Source organism: Buteo buteo, chromosome 25 (assembly GCF_964188355.1).
Source record: "Buteo buteo chromosome 25, bButBut1.hap1.1, whole genome shotgun sequence".
In the NCBI taxonomy this organism is placed as follows: Eukaryota; Metazoa; Chordata; class Aves; order Accipitriformes; family Accipitridae; genus Buteo; species Buteo buteo.
In genome coordinates, this window is record NC_134195.1 from 11,809,156 (window position 1) to 11,832,045 (window position 22,890).

At 39.7% G+C, this 22,890-nt stretch overlaps 1 protein-coding gene across 2 annotated transcripts in view; it reads right to left on the reverse strand.

Moving 5' to 3' along the window:
• Positions 1-5,723: 5,723 nt before the first annotated feature.
• SLC9A7 (solute carrier family 9 member A7) overlaps positions 5,724-22,890 on the reverse strand; it is a 79,483-nt gene continuing 62,316 nt past the window's right edge. For both annotated transcript variants that reach the window (XM_075057661.1, XM_075057660.1), the window contains 4 exons: positions 21,887-21,950; positions 19,205-19,287; positions 15,741-15,846; positions 5,724-9,315 (listed from right to left, as the gene is read on the reverse strand). In XM_075057661.1, the coding sequence (XP_074913762.1) occupies positions 9,067-9,315; positions 15,741-15,846; positions 19,205-19,287; positions 21,887-21,950 (502 nt within the window). In that variant the 3' untranslated portion in view covers positions 5,724-9,066. The remainder of the gene's footprint in view (positions 9,316-15,740; positions 15,847-19,204; positions 19,288-21,886; positions 21,951-22,890) is intronic.

Here is a 22,890-nt window from a genome sequence, read left to right on the forward strand (position 1 = left end):
GACCAAAGCTACATGGGATGCTGATGGCAGGGACACAGAGGCGATTTATAGAGCAACAGAAGATTTGTGATTTTTTACTTCAGTTCCCAACATTGTTTGTCTTTTTAGAAGACAGGCTTCCTGCTGTGTTCTAAACACTAACCAGAATGATTCCAAGCTCTTTCTTACAAGGAAACATCTATTTTATAGGCTGTTGCACTTGTATAACTGGAGGTACTTTTCACTAAGCACTACCCCACAGTCAGTGTTGGGTTCCATCATACTAAGTAACTGAATATCCCACACATTTTTCACTTTCCTACTCACTCCCTTCTCCAGATCCAGCAGCACAAACCTCTGGGTGACACTGCTAGCAACTTTTCTCCCTTGTGAAAATTGGTGAAAAGATAAGAAACAGAACCAAGAATAAATGGTCAGTTATTAATCCTGATAGATTCCTCTTCCTACAGCAACTAAGCATGAGCTAAGACTTCTTGCCAAAGAACTTTCCAAATATCATCTTATAAAATGAAGTGTATCATCCAGACCTCCTTTGTCTGCGTGATCATTCACTCTAAGAAACAGATTTATAACTCCTCTCTATCACAGCCATATTGATGTAAATCTGTATTTTATTTTTCCATATAATAATGTTTACTTTTAGTTGTAGCTTGCAGTCCTTCCTAAAATAAAAGGATATCGGAGCAACTGTTGGATGCTCCCAGGTAGGTGTCATTAAGGAAGGAAACTCTCAATAGGGAACTCTCAATCAATTCTGTACTGTGAGAAGAGGGCTGAGTTGCTAGCTTTGCCTTGAGGAAAGACCTGCCAGCATCAGCCCTTTTCACTTCTGAGCTGAAATATGGAGTTTATTTGTATATATCAAGCCACAGGAAGTTTTGCACCACTATTAATCAAATAATTAGAGATGACATATTTCTGACTCGACTACACATGACAAATATGATTATTTGTTCTAGTGCAGCTAATGGTATAACTCGACATAAAACAATGAACTCCACAAAAGCTAACAACGCCTTGTACCTGCTACTTCCCAGTGACTCCAAGATCTACTTGAAGTAATGGAGTACTAAGAAGAAATGGAAAGATGAAGTACTTTGCTGACCTAGAATGGTAACACCATCTTCATACCTAACTTGAAACTTGTTGACAGAGCACGAGCTCCAAGCAGCACTTGCATTTCTTCTCTTGAGAAAGGAATGTGTGGATGAAGCCTTAATCAGCACACTCAGACAAGGCTGAAATTACTGCAGTATCTTGTCCACACAATTGAATGTTTAGCTAAGTATGTACACAAATCAGCCAGTGGCAGAAAGCCCAGCAGGTGTTTATTCCCCCTCCTCCACTACTACTATCCCCACAACTTACAGAGCTTTCACAATATTTTGCTTTTCCTCTCTTCCCCACCCACTGTTTTAGTTAAACAATAATCCCTTGCCACTTAACCTCGTTAGGACACTGAGCTCCCAAACTAGGGCTCAGAGCACCTGCACGCCATTGTTGCACTAAGTGCTGAAGACCAAAAAAACCAAACCCTGACACTGCAGAGAGCTGCTGTCTTCCTTAAACCCTCACAGCTTAAACTGCAAATTTTGGAAAGACGGTTGTTGCTGTAGCTATCAACACTATGAAGATGATGTATCAGGGGATACAGTATTATATTCCAGTTCTACAAACCTCTGCTTACAGTAATTACTTCAGTGTTGTTAAAGACATTTGGTGCAGTAGCACCCAATTTCTTGCACACAAGAGATAACATTATCTCTAGGAAGGATAGGATTTAATATATGTTACAGCCCTCCCTGATACAGTGCTTGGCCCACCTCCAGCTTGAACCTATCATACCACGCAGGCCTTAGGTGCTTTGATAACAAGGAAGCAGAAGTTACCAAAAGGTTTGGACAGACCATCTACCATAGCAGTCTTGGTCAGGACAGCATGATATGCTTTGGATACCTAGTGCGTTTTTATGTTCAAAGGAACCTTAAGACACCTCCTGCAACCTTACTGATGTGTTTGTATGTTAAATGACAAGAGGGTAAGAGTTGTGAGCATGGTAGACTGATGGAAATCGGGTTAAATGCTGCTTCTGATTTTGTGCTTTATGATCAGATCAGAACTAATGAACAGAAAACCTGTAGCACGCATCCTATAACTGCAAAGGAAAGGCACAGCAGCCTGTCTCCCTTAAAGGAAGGAAGCAAATTTGGGACACCCTTAGATGCTTACGGTCTCCCTGCTCCACCGAAACCAGCTATGGGTCATATCCCTTTCTTTACTTCCAACATCCCAAACTAAAATCAGACAAACTTATCTCAAGTGACCCTGTGTGCTGGAAGCTATTATTTCACAATGACTATTACTAATCGGCTGATAGTATCCAGAAGAATACCTTCTGGTATTCTGCTTTCTGGTATTAATCTGTGTCAACACCAAGACATTCAGCCAGGCAATTTAGGACTGAAATTCAGAATCAGACAGTGGATGATAACCTCCTTGATTAAACTAAAATCTGGAAATAAAATTCATAAATATGTTATAACATGGAACTGCATGACCTACTTCTCCCTGCCTCTGTAATAACAACTTCAGAGACTTTACTAGTTAAAAAATAAATCTAATCTATTTCTCATAGCCTAAAGTTCAGTATTTTAACATTGCAGCAAAACCCTTTTAAGTTGAGCATTCACTTTCTCTGAGGGAATGCAAATCTGTTTTTTTTTCTAAATAAAAGTGGGAAAGTGACCTTTAATTACAGTATTTCAAATTATTACCATCTAATTAACCAAATTTGCATAAGCTAGCAACGTAGCATAGCTTTGACATTGTGCTCAGGCACAAGAGTGAAGCCTGACTCTTCTAACTCCTCTCCCCGCCCCCCCTTTTAAAATACACACATAATGTATTTATATGGGATGATGCTTTCAAGCTCCAAAAGGTTAAAAAAGTGCAAGAAACTAGGGCCATCAGAAAATTAAATGAAAAAGCATTACATTAACAAAAGCTAGGACTAACCCAAACATCTTTAATTTCCCTAGGACAAAGATTGCTTCCTCTTTGCATGCACCAGTATAAATCCCTTCTGGCTCCGTACTACTGTACATGAACCTGGGAGGGACACTGGCTTTATCCGCATCAGCATAACCAGGTATTCAAAAAGCCACGACTTCTCTCCCTCCCTGCAGACACCTTTCTACACCACCAAGTTTCCCGACATAGACAGTGCAGGCAACAAAGGAAGTCCTTTATTCCAGTATAAGTTATTATGAGCTGTCTCTCCCAATTAAGTTTCAGTCCCTAGATAAAGCTTCAAACCCAATGGCATTTTGGAGGTCTGCAAGTCCACGTGGGGTGGTGCAAAATAGATTACGATGAAGTAAGTAGCATACGATAAAGGCATAGTGGATAAAGCATCCAAACCAGGTAGATCATTTTATTATCTGAAAATCTGAACTGATTCTAGCATTTAATCACTTTGTCACAACTGTTTAATTTCCATAGCAAAAGCTTGTATAAATTGCAAGTATCAAATGAAGATATGAAATTCCATTTGAGTCTGCAACACAGATATGATTGGCCAAGCATTTACAACCTGTTTGTATGTATGTACATTTTATAAGGCACCTCCATATTTACCAGACTAATGTTACCCTAGAACTGCTTTCAAAATTACTAAAGGCTTTTTAGATTCAAAAAAACATAGTAGCAATGCAAGATTATTTTGAACACTTTTTTTTTAAAAAGTTACTTTCCTTGCTCTGGAGTAGAAGCAAGTCAGCGCTTCCCTGTGAAAGCCTTCGATTTTGTGATCAATCAGGACAGGGTAGTTTAATTACTTTTGCATTATCCCATTGCCCCTGTTTTAGGATAAGGTATGCAGAAGCCTACAAAAATTCTCAGCATTTAGGACTGCAAGATTAAGAGTAGCAATTGTTTACCATGCTGTTCCCACAGTAAAGCTGCCTGTTTAAGCCATTTCCTGGCTTTGTAATTCACTATTTCCTCCACACTTTCCTTCTCTTTCACTTTGCAAGCTTGTTTCTACTGGAAGTTATTTTTCAGAAGGACACTCCCAAAAATCCCAGGCCAAGAAGTATCTGTGGCTTCTCACTGCACAGTATTAAACTCTCCTCCCCAAACTTGGGAAGCAAGACCCTCCTCCTGCACTGCAAATAAGATTTGCATGGGCTGCTTCTTACAAAGAGCATTTTTCAGTGCAGGGACATTTGAAATTGTTATTCTACATGTTTTTCTCTTAGGAATGTGCTCAAGCTACTCAGCAGCTCTGTCCTACTTTCTGTGACTCTGATTACAACCGAGATTGTTCATAGCCAGTTTGGGGTATTTCCTGCCTGCTTTCCTGCTGGATGGTCTGTGCCTCTTGGTCATGGTTTATCTTCCCTTGCTTCTAAGACTCAGCGGATCACGAGTTGAGTATTTTGGAGAGGAATATTCCCTGCTGATGTATCTGTAAGTTCTCTGGTTTCTCCCCCAAAAAGTTTCTCCCCTCACCCGCATCTTAAAGAAAAGCACATAAAGTTGAGGCTTCTGGTTACTCAAATTCCATTCCCACACTTGTGCAGAGGCACAGACCATCTCTGCCAAGGCTGAGGTCAAGATGTTATTCCTGTGAGCTACTTCAAACAGAGTTAAAAGAAACACTGAACCTTTCTTTGAAAAGCATGTGAAGCATATTAGCTTCCAGGGTTTTACTGTTACAAATTAGACTCAGAGAAGCTCCTCTGACTGATACTGTCTGAAGACAGACAGCAATTCAATTTATATTGAACTTACACAAGAAGGACCACACTTTCCATGCCAATCTACAAATTGTCTCACTGATTACAAAGATTAAAATCACAGGATCTGGCCTTCTAGTTATTATAAGGTGCTCATGCTATCTAGACTTCCTACCATGAGGTCTTTCCCTCTCCCCAGGAGTAAAACATAGTAGCTATCATGTTAGTAGTAGACATCATTATAACCTTTGCTATGTACTTGCTTAAGATCAGCTCTTTGGAAGTTCAGCCAAAAAAGCTTAGATTTTTTTTCCCCTTCAGTTAAAATTTCTGCAGTCCTTTCCCCAAAGGCAACTCCTTCAGTGTAAAAAAAGTAAAAAATATTTTTGGCTTCCTTTCATAGGCCAAAAAACTTGCATCCTTGGAAGAGGGCTAGACTTGGTCAAGTACCAAGTATGTGATACTTTACCCTTGTTCAGTCTTTATCAGAAAAGGTAGCTTACACTGTACCCTTCTTCTGCATAGCAGACATGTAACGTACAGCATAAACACACTTGTCATAGCGTTCCTCCTTTCTGATAACTTGAGCTCAGAGTATCAGAGCTACTGCTGAAGCCAATGGAAGCAGCACTTCAAACACTTCTCACAAACAGCACCCTGGAAAATCCAGTGTTATGCCTGTGTTTGTAGTGAGGCTGCTGTGGTACTGCTCTTAGTCACAGGATCTGCTCATAGCTACTCAACTTTAACTGATAAACCGCCTATAGTCCCATGGAAGTTAAGAGAATTTGCTCTTTTGCACAAAAAATGTGCAGCGTTGTACAGGTGACTCAAAACATGATCATTTCTCACACATGCTGAATTAACTAGCAAGCAAAGCACAAAAATGCCAGTTTTCTAGATATTTTTTGTGTTCTTCCAAATTCTGTAAATTAAAATCTTTCTAATCTCGCCCCACCCACCCACCCCATTCAAAGGGTTTAGATAACTTCTTAGTCTGTTTAAATATGATGTTTGTACTGCTTGTGGATTGCTGTGACCTTTTACACAAGTAAATCAGAAAGATTTGTTTGCATGGGAATTCAAGCCACTGCAGAACAGTCTTGCCTTGCTTCTGTGAAGCACTGAAATAAGATTAGGGACTTCATTTTGCCCATCTCCAGGGACTGAAGTTAGCAGATTCCTGGCAACTTCAGGTGAAGATTTTCAGCAGTAAGTTGACAATGCAGCAAGCAGAAAAAGTACAAGGAGAAATCCCTCAGTCCCAAGTACAAGGGCAGCCACATGAGCTGCAACATCCTATGTTAGTATAGCAACACCTTTTTCAGTGAAGACCATCATCTTACAGGTTTTCTTTTTCAATTTGAAGAGGGTATTAATATGTACTGATTGCTGTTCATTACGATCTTAAGCTGTGTTTTCTATTCAAAACCTCACACCAAGTTCGTAAGAAAATACCCATCTCCCGGTATGGTTCAGTCAAGTTCTTGCCAGCTCAGTATCCTACTGGAAAGGAATTGAAAGTATTAAACTATTCTTTCAAAAGGACATACACAAGAAAAAAGCATCTATTAGTTGGTGAAATATGCAGTGTTTCAGGACGAGGAGGGTTCTTTTTGTTTTTCCTACTTTTTCAGTACAGGAGTCCCTTGGGAATTTGGTACAAGGATCAGTGTCAGTGGTAAGAGGCTAGATGTTTTAGCTTACCTTTTGTTGACAGTGAAGTCCAATTTTGGAAGAAGACTTAAAATGAAAAATAGACAAAAATCAAGGAATAAAATGCATTGTTGTAATATACGAGTTAAAATTAAGCTTATGTATATGGGCCTCTCCTCACCATGTTGGATAAACTTTTTAAGTAATTTTTGAATGTGAATTAGAGTATTATATTCCTCACCTCTCACCAGTGATCCATCTATTTTGGTTGCTCTTTCACAACCACATTTTGGGCTTACTGGTGAACTTAATTCAATTGTATATTTTTGCTATGGGAATTAAAAACACAGACAGAGAAGCACCTGCGCTGGGATAGTTTACTGATGCTTTTAAGAAATTCAGTCTTCTCGAGAAAGCTAACGAAACAGAATTTCTGCTTCTGGAATCTGTACCAGATCTTTCTTCCAAAGAACAGATCTCTGCGTAAGGCTCTGTTTTTCAGCCAAAGTAATTTGGTAAGCTTCAGCTTCAAGCTGCATGTAAATATTTGCCTCACTGTATTAAGTCCATTTATTTTGGGTAAGTTTCACTGTCTCAACCCAAAATTTGGTGCATATGACTCAGCTAATAACTCTAAGTGTTGTAGAAGTCTTAAGTCCTCACTCAGCATTGACAGCACGGGTCCCAAAGACTTGTCCAAAATGAATGCAGTTGTTTTTGTAATGTAGGAGGAAACTACTTTTTCTACTGTCAGAGCACTTAAAAAAACAAAAAACAGAAACAAACAAACAAAAAACCCCAAAACCAAGCCATGTAAACAGTATAACTAGCATGGATCATTGCGATCTGCTTTGTCTTCCTTGAAAGCAGATGAGAACTGAAAAGGAGTAGTTCTGCTCAGAGATCTTCAGAGTTTGTTACTCTTCACCATTTAAGAGCAGAGCTCAGACTGTATTGGTCTTCCAGTTTTTCCACAAAAAGGCTTCTGATTTTCTCGTGTCTCTTTTCTTAATAATGTCAGACAGTCATTATAGATCAATGCCCTTTACAAATTTATCTTGGAGGGACAGATAAGGAGGTAGATCACTCATTAGAGAACACATTTGAAAGAAAGCAGACTAGACAATAGGACTGCAATGTTTCTCTGCAGCAGTAAGTTCCCGTACCGAAGTTAGCCCATTAGGTTTAATAGTTAAGGAAAAACAGAGCGGGTATTTACTCACACACAATTTTATGAGAGGAACAACTGAAATGGCAGCAAGAAAAACACACTTACTAGACAAACTGATATTACATCACATTAGTGGGCCACAAAACTCTTTAAAAAAATAAACCTTTTGAGACATGAGAATGAAATCACATTTTAGCATGCTTTAAATAGCTGAACTGCTCTTCCAAGTGTAAGTTTTCAGCTATTGGCAAAGACAATGATATCTCCTCATTTGGAAATCAAAAAGCATTTAGCAATAAGTTTAAGCTGGCCTACGTGTAAGTGGGCTAAATACTAGGTAAAGATTTTTTCCCTTTTCACATTTAAGATGATACTGCAGTTCATCACTTCTGTAGCTTATATGTTGTTGTGCAATGCCCCACTGAAGTTTCACATCTACTCTGCGAAAAAGAACAAGAGTAAACACCTTTCTTTTAGTATAGTCACAAATGGTAAAGCCAGCAGTATTTGTGTGTCCATTTAATTAGATGTTTGCTGTTTATCACACACAAGAACTGTAAGCAGAGTCCATGGATTCTTCTGAGCAATACGAAACCTCATGGTTCCATGCAAGTTCAATACTGCCTCTCTCTCTCCACCCCCTTCCTCCTCTTAGCTGCTGTTTTCCCCAGCCCAAGATACATTTCCAACTATCTTCATCTGCTTTTAAGAACCCTAAGGGAGAGAAAGTTTCACTTCATGACTTTTACCCAAGAGAACCTGGCTCTGGGCTTGTGTTGGGTCAGGTATGTCTTAGACCACAGGAAGTTGGATGTTTTTCTTTTGAGGCACTAGAAGTTAGGCGAATAGTAATAGTCAAGTTGCCCAAAGCTAAAGGGACAAGTAGCTCTCATTGCTTTCCTATTTAAACACATGGCCAGTGAAGAAATCTTCTTTTCCCTTTTTTCCCTGAAATACATTAAGTACAGCTTGCAGTAACAGATTCCCCAGTCTTCCATTCATGCACCTGTAGTCCTAATGTATACTGTCCCGTTTTACTTTAGTTTCCTCAGCCTCATGAGAGAAGTTAACAATGGATCTCTCCACATTGATACACATACATTCTTTTTTATCTCATAATTATTATCATATTTATATTTCTTCTTCCACATTCCCAAGCTAAGCCAAGACAAGCTCAGTTCTGACAATGTTTTCATGTACCTCTCTTCAGAGAGAGCTGCTGCAGCTGAACAAGACAATTGCAGCATGCTAGTTATACTTGGATTCAATATGTGGTTGAAGAGGAGAATGACCAGTTTTCTCATTTGTCTATTTTCAGACATTTAGAAAACCCCACTGTCAGCATCTTGAGTAAAAAATAGGTGACATCTTCAGACCCTAGTAAAACCACTTACGCGTGTTAACTTGTTTAAATAAACATTCCCACCTCAAGTGACACAGTGGCCTGCAGTCTTCCTTGATCCATCCACTGAGCAAGAGTTATTTTTACTGAGTCAGTAATCATGCATTGTCTTCCAGAGGAAATACTAGCCGGGTACCCCTGCTTGTAACTTCATGATCTGCTGCTCCCAAATCACGTTCCAGTGCTTCCTCTGAACTACTTTTTGTTCTCCTGCCATCAAGGCTAGTGGTAGCTGTATGGGGGCCAGAAGAACCATTTGCAGTTATTGTTGTATCACCATATGTCACGGTAAGGTCACCATCATTCAGAATAAAATCAGAATCCTCTTCTCTAAGCTGTTCTTGATTCTGGAAAAAAAGAAAAATCTTTGTACAGTGCACAACATCTAGTCTTTGCCAAGAAGGTAACTGAACAGAAGAGTTTACCTATGCGTCAATACAGAAGCAGTACGTGGTAAAGTTCCACCTTAAGAAATGTTAAAAATAACCTTGAACCCAGTGTTTGCAAATCAGCTTACTGCTCCCTGTATAACTACTGCTATTGTGGAGATGAGGGGGAGCCGAATCCAAGAACTAGATTATGAAACAGGTAACTAGGGATTTAATAGCACTGGAAGTTTACCAGAAGTACAGGAGAGATGAGCAGTATACACTGGTTTCTGCATGACAATTTAGAAGGCAGTACAGGAAAAAGACTGGAGACCAAGCACAATTAAGTCACTCCCAAATACAGGGTCAGAGTTGCATCTGTTGCTAATTAGTTAAGTTCATTAGCAAAAGACTCACGCAAACTGGTAAGAACTCATTAGGCCCAAATACTTTATATTCAAGGTTTCCTCAACAAATTTTTGTATATAAACTGAAAACTAACCACACTCTTTTAAATTATTTGCTTACTTTTACCTGGTACTAAATAAGAGAATTACTTGACCTAGTTCTTAGGAACGCTCCTAAGCCATAAAAGTATGAAAGACTGATACAAGAAAGTGCTGGCTTCATGGTTTTGTAACTAGTTCTGATATGTTTTCTTTTCAAAATCATTTAAGAAAGTGGCTCACAAAACCCTGTGAATTTAATTTGGCAGAGATGGGTTGAAATATATGGCCAGAAACTGAAATTGCTATGTGTAACAAAATGCTTAATTTCTCTACACAGCATAATACAACAGGAAGCAATTCTACCCATGTTTCACTCCTGTTTAAGATGGTCTTGGTAAAAGGCAGAACAGCTGAACTGGTCAGAAAATGGGGCTTCCTCATATCTGAGGAAAATTCTATCAGTACTATAAGCTTGCTTTGTTGCAACTGAAAGCAATTATTTCCCCACGTGAATAGCTCCATACTGCTTAGCAAGAGCTGAAATATAAGTGTGTATATTGCTGTTCTCCTCAGTAGGCTAGACACCCATCAGGCTACATTCTCAAAATACATCATTTCCTTCCACTTCAGCAAATGAAGGAGGGCACAGGCTTCATGAGGTAGGATGCCTGTGATCAGCCTGACCAGAAAGCCCCACCTGTATTGCAGGAGTTCAGGGCACTTGAGACTGAACATGCTGATTAACCTGTCCACGATGAAAAATGCAGTGCCCAGCTAAATAAAACTTCCTGGGAAAGCTTCCTATCATTATTTCAGAAGCATAATCAGCCAGAATAAAACAGCAGAAGCCTCTAGATGATACAGAATATTTAACTAATGAGGACTGGAAGAAGTGTCAGGAGTTTACCAAAATCAGCGGAAGAAATGGTGCAGTTCAGTGTCAAGTGCAAGACAAGCCCTACTTAGAATGAATGCTAATTTCTTAGAACCTTCGTGGCATCCAAATTTATCATTGCTTATTAAAGACAGAGTTACTGTGATAGAAAGCACTGTTATCAAAGAGCAAATACAGTTTAGGACACTTGCTTTCTTTGATTGCAAAGAAAACACTGAACTACTGTCACTGTCTTACAAAAAAGGCAGAAATTAAAGGGCTCAGCTATAGTTGGCAGAAACAGCCTTTACAAGCTTTCCACTGCAAAAGAGAAAAAGCCTGAGGGACAAGACGAAGATGATTAAAAAAGGTACACAAAATAATTGGCTGTTTAAGAAAATCTGATATCCCTATATATTCTGTTTTTGAAGAGATGCTCAAAGATTAAAAAAAACAGAAAAACGAGTTTATGACTGTTGACTAGTTATGTTTTAAGTCGTTGAAGAAGCTGAGAAGCTCTATCACAAGTTGCCTTTAAAGGTGTTTGCCCTTGGAGAAGCACCAAGGAGGGGAAGGCAGGGCTACCAGCACACCAGGAGGTCTTGTGATACCAAGGCCACGTGTGAAGCGGCTGCAGCAAGCTCCCAAAGCATCTCCTGTCTCCACAATGCTATTTAACAGCAGATCCTTGCAGCCACCCATCAGATAAGAAACTGGTAAGAACACACACACTACATCTGAGCTTCCCCAAAGGGCTGAAAAGCTCTTGGAAGCACAATACTGAAAGGAGAGGGCACAGGCTTCATACTATAAGGCAAGTCCTAACTCAGTCTTTGCTGGTTTGTCCCAGGCTATACTTACATGTACGTAAAAATGATCAGTTCCAGAGAAAACTCTGAGCTTTCTCTCAACATAGTGAACAAACATTGCCTCGTATGAGCCAAGTTCCACTTATTTATTTCACTTCTGAATAGCACTACAAGCAGAAGGCAATTTATTTCATATATTTCCCAGAAAACATCCATGAAAAATCCCATGCAGTATACAGATTTGCTATGTTTGCAAGCAAAGAGGATGGGTGAATAAACCTACTGTGCTTCATGCAGCATGAACAATTCTTTCAAGAAAGACAGGAAATGTATCCAAGTAGATCCCTAGAGACTTGAAATTCTTCCAAGAATAACCCTAAACTGGCCTCTGCAATCCCCTACAGTTCTGTAGGAATAGCTTCAATTCACTCAAAAACCGTAGGTCTGAACTTCACTACTTAAACTACAATGGGTAAGTACCTAAATCCAAAACCCTACAAACGACTGAATTTTGCTTTGACATGCTGACCACAACCTTGAGGGACCTCAGAGCATTCTGTCTCATTTGTGGTAAAATCTGCTCATGCTCCTAAGAATGCGTGCGGGAGACGTTAAAACAGCTAAAGCTTATTTAGAGGTACTGCTTACAAAGCCAGTCTTTATTACCTCCTAAGGCAATGCAAAAAGCACATGCAAAGTACACTGCACATACAAAGCGCTGGTATTCATCACGTACATGGCTGGGGCTGAATAGAACACAGGCATCATGGATGACAAAACTTGCATCAGAAGTTACTTATCTTGTGGCTCCAAAGCAAAAGCATCAAGTAGTACATATGCAAAATAAATTACAACTTAAATCTGACGCTCTGCTTAGAGTTTTGCTATTTCTCAGCTGAGTTCAAATTCGTCAAGGAAACTAAACAATTTTTGCTATGAAGCTAGAATCACTAAGAAAGGGGAGGGGTGAGGCACAGCTGAACATTTTTCTTACCAATTTTGAAAGTTACCTCCTCCAAGACTTATATAGACTGCAAATGACATTTCTTTACTGGGTTTGCATATTTAGAAAAATAATTCAATTCCCTTTACTTTCATACCAAGTTGTCATACTGTGTATGGTGCAAGAACTAAACTTTCAAGGAAAAAAAAACAAAAAACAAAACAAAACCCACGGTGGGAGAGTGTGTAGGACAAAACACACACCCCTGAACAAACAAACAAGCAAAAAAAAAAAAAAAATCCCCAGGAGTACTTCATTAGGAAGAACAGGTGATAACACAGCTGCTCCTTCCAGATGGGAAAAAAGATTGATGAAACAGAGAATTACTAGAAGTTTCAAAGGACACGTCAAAAGGGAAGAAAAAAGTGACCCACATTAGTTTGGGATAAATTGGAAAGCCCTGCCAAATGGTCATGCACTGAACATAACACCAGGAAAGAAAGATAGGAGTGAATGGTAATTTTAAACACTAACTACAGCAATCTTTCATGCTTTTAAGTTCCAGCTTGGATTCTTTGGGTTGGAAAAACTTAATGGTGAGCCTAGTGGCACAGTCCTAAAGCAGTGGGAGAGCATCAGCAAGGAATAGTAACAGCAGCTCTGGAAAAACCCCACTGTACCTCACCCCTCTATGCTGACTCAGAAGCTTACATGTATGCCATGCAAATTCAAGCTTAGAGGACATGATCTCATACTTAGGGATAGGTTGTAGGTGGACTATGTAATAAGATTATCTGACTTTCAGACTTTAACACCCCCCCCCCCTTGGCATCTAATTAAAAAGATGTACTCCCACTCACAGAAGTGAAAATAAATTGTAAATAAGGTTGTAATGAAGCCAGGGAAATAAACAACAAAAGCTGAAAACAATACACAAATACAGAGTCAGTATAGCCACATATTTGTATGCTTTCTTCTCTTTCTTCTCTATATAGATGTCATAACTGCTCAGACATGCATCTGAATAAGATCTAGTATTCACTACTGCTGTTTGCAACACATTTTCCAGCTTGTCCTGGTTTCAGCTAGGATAGAGTTAATCTTCTTAGTAGCTGGTATAGTGTTGTGTTTTGGATTTAGTATGAGAATAATGTTGATAACACACTGATGTTTTCAGTTGTTGCCAAGTAGTGTTTAGACTAAGTCAAGGATTTTTCAGCTTCTCCTGTCCAGCCAGCAAGAAGGCTGGAGGGGCACAAGAACTTGGGAGGGGACACAGCCAGGACAGCTGACCCAAACTGGCCAAAGGGGTATTTCCATACCATGTGATGTCATGCCCAGTATATAAACCGGGGGTAGTTGGCCAGGGAGGGCAGATTGCTGCTCAGGAACTAACTGGGCATCAGTCAGCAAGTGGTGAGCAATTGCATTGTGCATCACTTGTTTTGTATATTCCAATTCCTTTATTATTATTATTGTTGTCATTTAAAAATTGTTATTATTGTTATTTTCTTCCTTTCTGTCCTATTAAACTCTTCTTATCTCAACCTGTGAGTTTTATTTTTTTTTTTCCCCCGCTCATTCTCTCCCCCATCCCACTGGGTGGGGGGAAGTGAGTGAGCGGCTGTGTGGTGCTTAGTTGCTGGCTGGGGTTAAACCACAACCCAGCTATGTTACATTCTGTTAAGTATTTAGAATTTTTTGCTTGTTTAATTCAAAATCTTCAGTCTTTAATTCTCTCAGATGTACCATTCAATTTTCCTGGAAATACCTCACAAACACACAACTATTCCAAGCAGTTTCTGTCCCCCCCAAAGACATGGCTCTCTCAATTGCTTCACCTGCACTTAATAGAAAGGCAAAAAGATTCCACAGCTTTTTAGCCAGTAATAAAATGGTATAGTCAAGAGCTGTAGCAAAGCCAGCCATGCAAAGAAATGAAAAGCAATAAAGCAACTGCAGAGTTTGGAAATCTTGAAAAGAAACTAGAAATAAAGTCTCACAATTATATTCTTTCAAGAATAATGCAGCAACACACCAAAATAGGAACAAGAAGAAAGAATACAATGTGAAAGTTCCACATTATACACCTTAAAAAAGTATGCAGCCTTATAAGCATTTTTAGAAGTTAACATCCCAAGTGTATGTGTGTGTGTGTCACAACCAATCCAAGTAAAGAGTAAGTTTCCACATGTGGTAATAGCTAAGAATGAGGACTAAAGAGGAAAAAAAGAGCCCAACTGTTAGAGAAAATAAAAGCCAAAGCTTGCATGTTCATTCTGGCTAGATTCTCAGTTATTGCATAACTAATCTCATAAGATCATACATAGATAGACACACAGGCAACACACAAGTAGGGTAATTGGTCTGATGGATGCCTTCCAGCCTAGATCTGTTTTAAGATCTCCAGTGTCATTGCAAAGATGGGAACAAGGCCAATTTCTTGCGTTACTAATAGCTCCAAATAGGCAGCAGACATTTCAAAGTTCTTTGAAACTTTACTATCAGGTAAAAGAAAGATGCTAATGATACCAGAAAGAAATGCAGGGAAGTATTTCAAAGTTGGAAGTGGAATTCATAACTTTCTACGAAAAGATGAATAGAAATCTGGTCCAAGACTACCTGAACATAGCAAGAGATGTTACCATGCCAAAGAACCTGCAAATTTGAGTGTTCCCACATAATACCATGGTTTTATTTACAAGCAGCTCTTAAAAAGTTGTAGATTTCAAAAGCACTGTACAGATAGGAATGACATGTATCAGGATCCTGCAAGAGTAATAGAGAATGAAGCATTAATTATTGCAAGACATGGCTGTAAAGACAGTATAGTGACCTGCTGGACTCAGATAAGTAACTAATTAACTGTTTCTGAAATGTGATCTCAAATTTCACAGTGGAAACAATGAAGGGAAGCTCTACCAGATTTCTTTCAGCATGAGTAAATGTGTCAGCGTCTTCTCTGAAGGAGACCTTGATGCAACCTTAGCAGTAACAGGAAAAGAATCTTGTCCAAAAGCGTTGAGAAGGGACTGAATATTTTGAAGTGATTCCCTGAGCTGGTTTATTGACTAGGCCTGTAATTTTCCAATATCCGTAAATGTTATTTTTTTAATGTAGCATCTGAACAATAAGATCATCTCTGATTTCTACTAACAGAAGCTGTTGCCTCAGGGGCGAGTATCTTAAATCTTGCCTGCCTGTGACAAACCAGCACTTTCTCGCAGTATGTATATCATACCAACCTTTTGCCTAAAAAGAAAAAACTGCTTTGCTGAAGTTAAATAAATAAAAAACAAAACGCAGAAGTATTAAGTAATTCTACTTACATCATAAACCTGGGGACTTGTCAGACAGCGGGCTATCAGGCCACACCAGCTGGGTAGAGTTGTGGTTAATGGAGGGCCACTGTGAGTGAGAATTGGCTTTAAATAACTTAAGTAGTTAAGGAAAACACATCAGTGCTTGAAAACCACTACTGAAAATAAAAAGACAATTGTACATAAATGTGTGTGGTTCTGCCTTTGATAGATGTGCTGCTCAATAACTGTATATAAAACATCCATTGAAAAAAATCTGCATTTGTAAACAAATAAATGAAAAACATCTTCCCCCCCAACATTTTCCCCTTGATCCTTTCAAGTGCAGTTTCTTTACTCACACATTTACTGCAAAGGCAACTAGCTAACTCTCTTCTTAAAAATTTCAAACAGTTGCAATGCTTCCAGCTTTTGGGCTCTCTGGATCCAAAAGGAGCAAGCAGAGGTACAAGTGCTTTAGTGTTAATAGGACCAAGGGTATTTCTGCTCTGAAGATGGGAGCATGGTGTTGAGGTTGCAAGCTAGAGGTAACAAGGTGACATACCTATGTGGCTCAACACAGGGAAATAAAGAAACACTGTCCATCCAACATCCTCAAAGCAATATAACCGCTTGAACTGCTAGGTGGTCACTGAGCCACAGAGATGCAACCAGAGGTCTTACTCTGGTAAGGCTCAGAGACATCTCTGCGGTACATATATACATACCACAGAGAGCCTCAGAAAGGTGAAGGGAAAACTGTATGGCAAGAACCACATAACACAGCGTGGAAGGACAGCAATGCTATCTAGATTACATTGAGGGGGCACAGGGGTGGGTGGGAGAGAAAGGTGTCTTTACACCTCTTTTCATAGGTCTGCCCCAGGTAAATCCGTATTTGTTCACGCTAGTACTCCAGACTGATGATATGCTTGAGGAAATGCTCAGGAGTCAAAGAAGGTATCCCTACTACAGAGGGGCACGCTGATCTTGACAGGCACAAGAACAGAGCTGAGGAGGAAAGTGCTAAGACTTCAAAACATTGCCTGAAATCAGGACCATGGGGTTTTGGGTTGGGTTGGTTTTTTTTAAGTCAGTCTGATTATTTTCAATGTAAATATATATTGCAGGTATTCCAGTTACTTTCTCAGGCTTCTAAGCACAGAGAGAATCAAGTCCATTTGTGAATATAACAGCTTTCCTGAGCCTCTTAACAGATCAAGGTGCTTAGGGGAAAGAGGAGTTTAAAAAAGGAGCTGTTTTAGCAGAAATGTATCCCTCCCCTTTAGCAGAGCCTGGCATAGCACGTTTACTTGAGCATATAACAGCATGATTATGCCACTGCAGAGTTACGTTTCCTCCTTCCCTCCTCCAGTAATGGTGCAGCTACACCCAGGTCTGGAAAGAAATAAACTCTTCGCCCTTACACTAACTTACCAGCCTCCACATTGCCCTATGGCAGACAGGCATGCTGCGACTCAGTCGTAATAAAACAAACCCAGTAAAAGACATCTGGTACTTCATCAAAGTTGCAGTTTTCTTTGTGTTTAACAATTGTGGGTGAACCCAGGGAACAGCCCATGACATTAAATGAACTCTGCGTTCCACAGGAATGAAGTTGCAAGTTATCCATCCACACAGAGCTCTGCAGGCAATAGCCAGCGTTGGAGCACACTGCCAAGAGCATCTTACTCGCATCTTTTTCAAGTTAAGTTCCCTTGCAAAGAGTGAATTTTGAGACAATCTGCCTTTCTACCCACAAACCAAATGATTGCATCAGCAAAAAATATTTTGACATTTAGCCATGGGTATAGAGGTGGTAATTCTAAAGATCATCCCTTCCATGCAATTTAAGCCCACCCAGCCAATGTTTATCTGAATGCCTCCTTGCAACAGAAGGAACAGAATTTTACCTCTAAGATAGAGTAAGACAGTTCTGCCTCTGGATGTTGGTTTCCTTGGCACAAACTTCACAAAAGCCTTCCCTAAAGATAGCCAGTCACCACTGAAAAAGTAAATGCACTATAAGCATCCTTTAAGTTTCTGTGAAACAGCTAATTAAGCTGTAATTTTTGCCTGGCACTCCCCCTGCCCTTACCGCAGCTGCTGGGGACTGCAGTTGTGCTAGCATCAGCCGAGGGGAAGTCAGCATTGCCAACTACTCCTTTTTACATCGGGCACATCCCTTTTGTAAAGACGGGGGAAGAGGATAGCTCTGCTTCCTTCTTAAAAAGACAAAAAAGATGCAGTCAGCCACAGCCAGATCCTTCTGTGCTGTTACCACGAATGCTTTCTTCTTTTTTAAAAAAAGAGAACAAAAATTGACCTCAATACACTTTGACACCAGCCACTACAACTCAAAGGGTTAACTTGAAATTACTAACATTTATGAATATTTAAACTAGCACATACACTCCTTTCTGGGCTTTGGCCCCATATTACTATATCTGAAAGCATTAGCCACAAACAAATTTTATCCTGAACAGGCAAGTGTTACTAGGATCTGAATGCTTTTAACACTATACCTGGGTTTCCCTGGGTGGGAAATCTTGATGCACAAGGCATAGAAGGAAACTGCTATGCTCCAACTAGGCCAGCAATCTCTCATCAACCAATGGCCAAGACCCCAGTGAAAAGACTCACTTCTCAGATGCAAGGTGCAACAAGATTAAGGCCCTGTCACAGGTAGTTATGTATATTTAACCGCACTACAAATTATCAGAAATCAATAAGTTAAACTTCTTTTAATTTCTAGGTATAAGTGACTTGCCATGGCCACAAGATTATCTTTGCCATTTTCCACTAAGTGAGTGTAAGCTGTTAAGGAGGGGCACCTGTATGATATATCAATTAAGAATATGCTAAGTAGATTAAAAAACCACAAGCATGAAAGACAGGACAGCTGCACAAAAACTGCTTAGAAACTTAAACAAGGCTATCTAAATAGTATAATAATAGCTTCAGAAAGGTTGTACAATACTATAAACACACAAGGACACTCTCTGCTTTAACAACGATAGGAAGTTCTGGACATACTGAAGGGAATAAGCTGGATCACATGTAGATTTTTAGTTCCAGAAATTCCCGTATCAGCAACGCGCTTCCAGAGAGGACTTCATCACAAAAGCAGGTGGCTCTTCAGAGCACTGAGTTGGGGCTTAGACATGTACAATGAACTGGAAAACTAGTTTGTGCTATGAGCATTGGTGAAGACGAGATCAGATTTATAGAACAGATCACATGATCTGAAATAGTTAATTGGCTGTCTTATTGTTTAGGAAGGAATTTCAGCTCCTAGAACTGACTGGTTTCTGTCCTTCAGCCAGTGTGACATACCATGCATTAGAGAAAGGAAAGGTCCGTCTTCTGAGTCAAATACTTGATCTTTCTCCTGTTTGACTCTCTCAAGTGCTTAAGGCTACATATGGGTACGTGGAAAGGAAAAAAGTGAACATTTCATGCCTTGAAGCCAGGCTGTGTTTTCAAAAGGATACTTATGGTCAAAGCTATACCATAGCCTGAAGAGCCAAGCACTTTCCTGCTGTGTCCTGTTCCTTCTTTCAGAATCTGGGCCATCCTAAAAATAAGATAAAAACATATTCAATTATTTCAGGGAGAAAAAAACCCAAGTCATACACTCCAATCATTCACATTATAATGTCCTGTCCAAAAAAGCCAAATTACTCCAATACTGTACTTGGACTGCAGAATAAAGCTATTTAGAGACTTGCTTATACTGAGAAGGTTACTTTCCTTAGAAAGATCAGAAATGACTGCAAAGAAGAAATAGGCCCTCTTCATTCCCTTCAAGTTACCTTAACGAGCCCTCTACCATCAAGTTCCCTTGAATCTAAAAGCTTATCACACAGTTAATGCAGTAACGGATATAGAAATAAGTCCAAACCTGACAAATAAGCCTCATTGATGTCTCATCCCCATCCCCCTCCTCTAATAAATGAGCTGGAATAATCCAGACTGATCCCTATTCATCGCTTGGTTGTCTTCCTTAACTCTAGGTCTATTTGATGTTCTTTCCTTAAGCCTATTACTTCCTTGGAAGAACAAGGGAATTTACCATATCTGATAAACTATCACAAACCTGATGAAATATATCACACTTAAAAGAAACATGCCTAACAGGGAATCCATATAAAAATCACAATTGAGGAAGATCATGCAAATTTTCTAAGTGCTAGATCAACCTCAGAAGTGCTAACAGTGTTAAATATAATCCCTTCACTAGCTGTGCTGAAAGTCATCACACCAGCTGATCTGCAGCTGCATTTATTTTTACTTTTGTTACTGTTTTGGTTTTTGGGGTGGGTTGGTTTGGGGTTCTTTTGTACTTTTGGGGTTTTTTTTGTTTTCCTTTTTGGACAGAGGCCAAAGTTAAACACAGGAAAACAGATGAAGTGAGAATGCCTTGTATGAATCATCTTCCAAACTGCTGGAAAAGAACCAGACAGGATTGCCCTGTGTACTCCTGATCTGCAAAAAATCCATGATCCACCAAGAGTTAAAGCTTAGTGTATTTTCACTCCCGCCCCATCCCAAATAATATATTTTCTTCAACTGTGACATGCTGCTAATCTTGGCTTGGTGAAAGAAAGAAGAATCCGAAGGGAACTGACTAATGGACTCCATTAGGAATGCAATGCACAGCTAAAGAGGGAAACAAATGGGTACGTCCTTTATGTTTACATGGGAAAAAAGCAGACAAGATATTTCCACCCAGACACTGAACTGAATGAGAACAGAAAACCCATGCTCTGTTTCCTGTTAAAGTAATTCCTCAAATACTGACAAGCTCCATCTGAACTGGCCAAAGCCATCTTACCATGATACCACTTCCTAACCTTGGTTTCATGCAATAACTGTGGCCTTCATTGTAAAAGCTGTTTTGAGTCCTGCCCTTCTGGTTGCTTCCAGATAGATACAAAACCAAGTTCACCCTTTTTGGTACCCAAACCCACCATTTCAGAATCTATTTTGTGTGCTGGACACAGGCTTTAACAAAGAACACAGAGATGCCTAATGCGGTTTCTGCAATGTAAGAGATGCTTCCTGAGCAAGTAATTCTTACCTGTACAAGCTATGACCAAAAGAAAAAAAAAAAAAAGGCAGGGCAGGAGAAACCACTACTAAGAAACCTGATCACAAATACAGCAAGAATCCCATGCATGTATCTGTGACCAGCCTGAACACCAGCATCACACAACCTGAGGTTTACAAAGCAGATTTTACACACTTGCACCCTAAGCATCCTCTGGGTCCAAAGACATCTGTCTTCCCTGTCATTCAACTTCCTCCAGCAGGTTCCTACATAAGCAACCGGTTGTGCTACTGAACAATTAGTGTCAAGCAGTACTCTGGGAGAGTGTAAACTAAGGCCTGGACAGAGGAAGCTCGCAGTTAAGCCTCAGGAAATGTTGGGTTGTTTGAGGTTTTTTTCCCCAGACCTTTCACTCCTCCTGTAAATTCACTCAGTTTATAGATGAAGAAAACTGAAATTTCTGCTATGAACAACATTCTTTTGATAGTCTTGTTTGCTAATAGTATAGTGCAGGGGAAAAGAAGTGAACTCTTGGGTTGTTACTGATGCACAGAAAGCTGCACTAAAGATTCACAGCAACAGTTTGCTGAATGTAAATGACAATTTTCCAGTGCTCCTTTTGCCTCATACAGGTGGTAGGTAGTACAGGCAAGATCCAGCTGCCTTGTGGTACGGTATACAGGAGCCAAGATTGGATCATCTTTGATTATAAGCAAGTACAAGGGCCAAAATTTGGTGTCAATTACTGAACTGAAGCCAAGAGGATTCCTCTGGTTCAGTCTTGGGGAGGACTCTTTATGCTGTAGCATGTTAAAAGCAAGCATGTTGGGTGGATGGGGAAGAGGAAAGCACATTGTTAAACAGAGTGTATTAGTAGACTTGGAAAGGTTTTTTATGCCTTATATTTACACATATACGCAAAAATTAGAACACTGCAGCATTACACCCAATACCACAGAATGTTTTTTGGTGGGCATTACTTGAATAATTACGAAGTAAAATGCATTACTGACTTGCCAGCTAGGAGAGGAAGGTTTTATCCATACACATAGCTTCTGCAGTTCTTTATCATTTTAGTTATAAAATAAGATCAGCCTAATAGAGAAGTTATGTAATTACTTACTCCTTGTAAGACTTGAAAGCTGTCATTAGTAGGTGGAGGATCCTGATCTGGGTCAACCCCAACCCTACAGAAACATTAGGAAAACAAAGCAAGTGGTGTTACCGAGGGTTGCAAATGCTGCAAGTTTGGCAGAATGCATTTTAAAAGCACTTTAAGCACCCAGCAAAGCTGCATTCAGAGATGCTGTAAGAATAGTGTGAGGAAGAGCTGTCCATTACCCCCCTGCAGTTACACAGCTATAAACAAGATACTTCTTCACTCAAGCAGCAACTACCTGTAGATAACAGTTATAACTCCAACTCAGCATCAACTTTAACTGCTTACCTTTGTTGCCAATTCTTTTAGGACACTGGCAAATACAATTTTTGGCTTAAAAGGTGAACTGTGGGTGACATCCTCTTCAGTAGAGAACATCCCTCATGCCCAGCAGCAAGAAACTAAAGACTAAGGATAAGTGCAGCCTAAATATTTGACACAGCAAATAACTTCGCTGCCAGATAGGCCTGAGAATGGCTCAAATATATGATTAAAAAAAGCCACACACCCCAAGTCTTAATGCAGTGTGAAGCAACAAAAATATTTTATAAAGACGCATAATATTAATTTGCTGCAACTTTCATTCACCTAACACAACACAGCCACAGTGGATTAACAAAAGGTCTGTCTAGTCCAGCCTCCCACCTGAGTGAGGGAGGGTCTGTATAATGAGATGGTGGATGATTACAGAATAATATATTACTAAGAAATGTCTACTAGCTTTTGCATAGTTAGCAAGCATCTTATTACTGAACCAACCTTTCACGTAGTGCTCCTATCCAAGATGGGTATTTAATCCTTGTAATTATGTTCAGGTTTTTCTGGTCTGTTTTGGGGGTTAATATTTGTTAAGATTAGACTAGTCTAGTTTTAAATCCTATTCATGCCTTAATCTCTGTGGTCTCTTGCAGAACCTAGACCTCCAACCTCAAATGTGTTTCAGTCCTACCACGTTGCATAATAAGTGT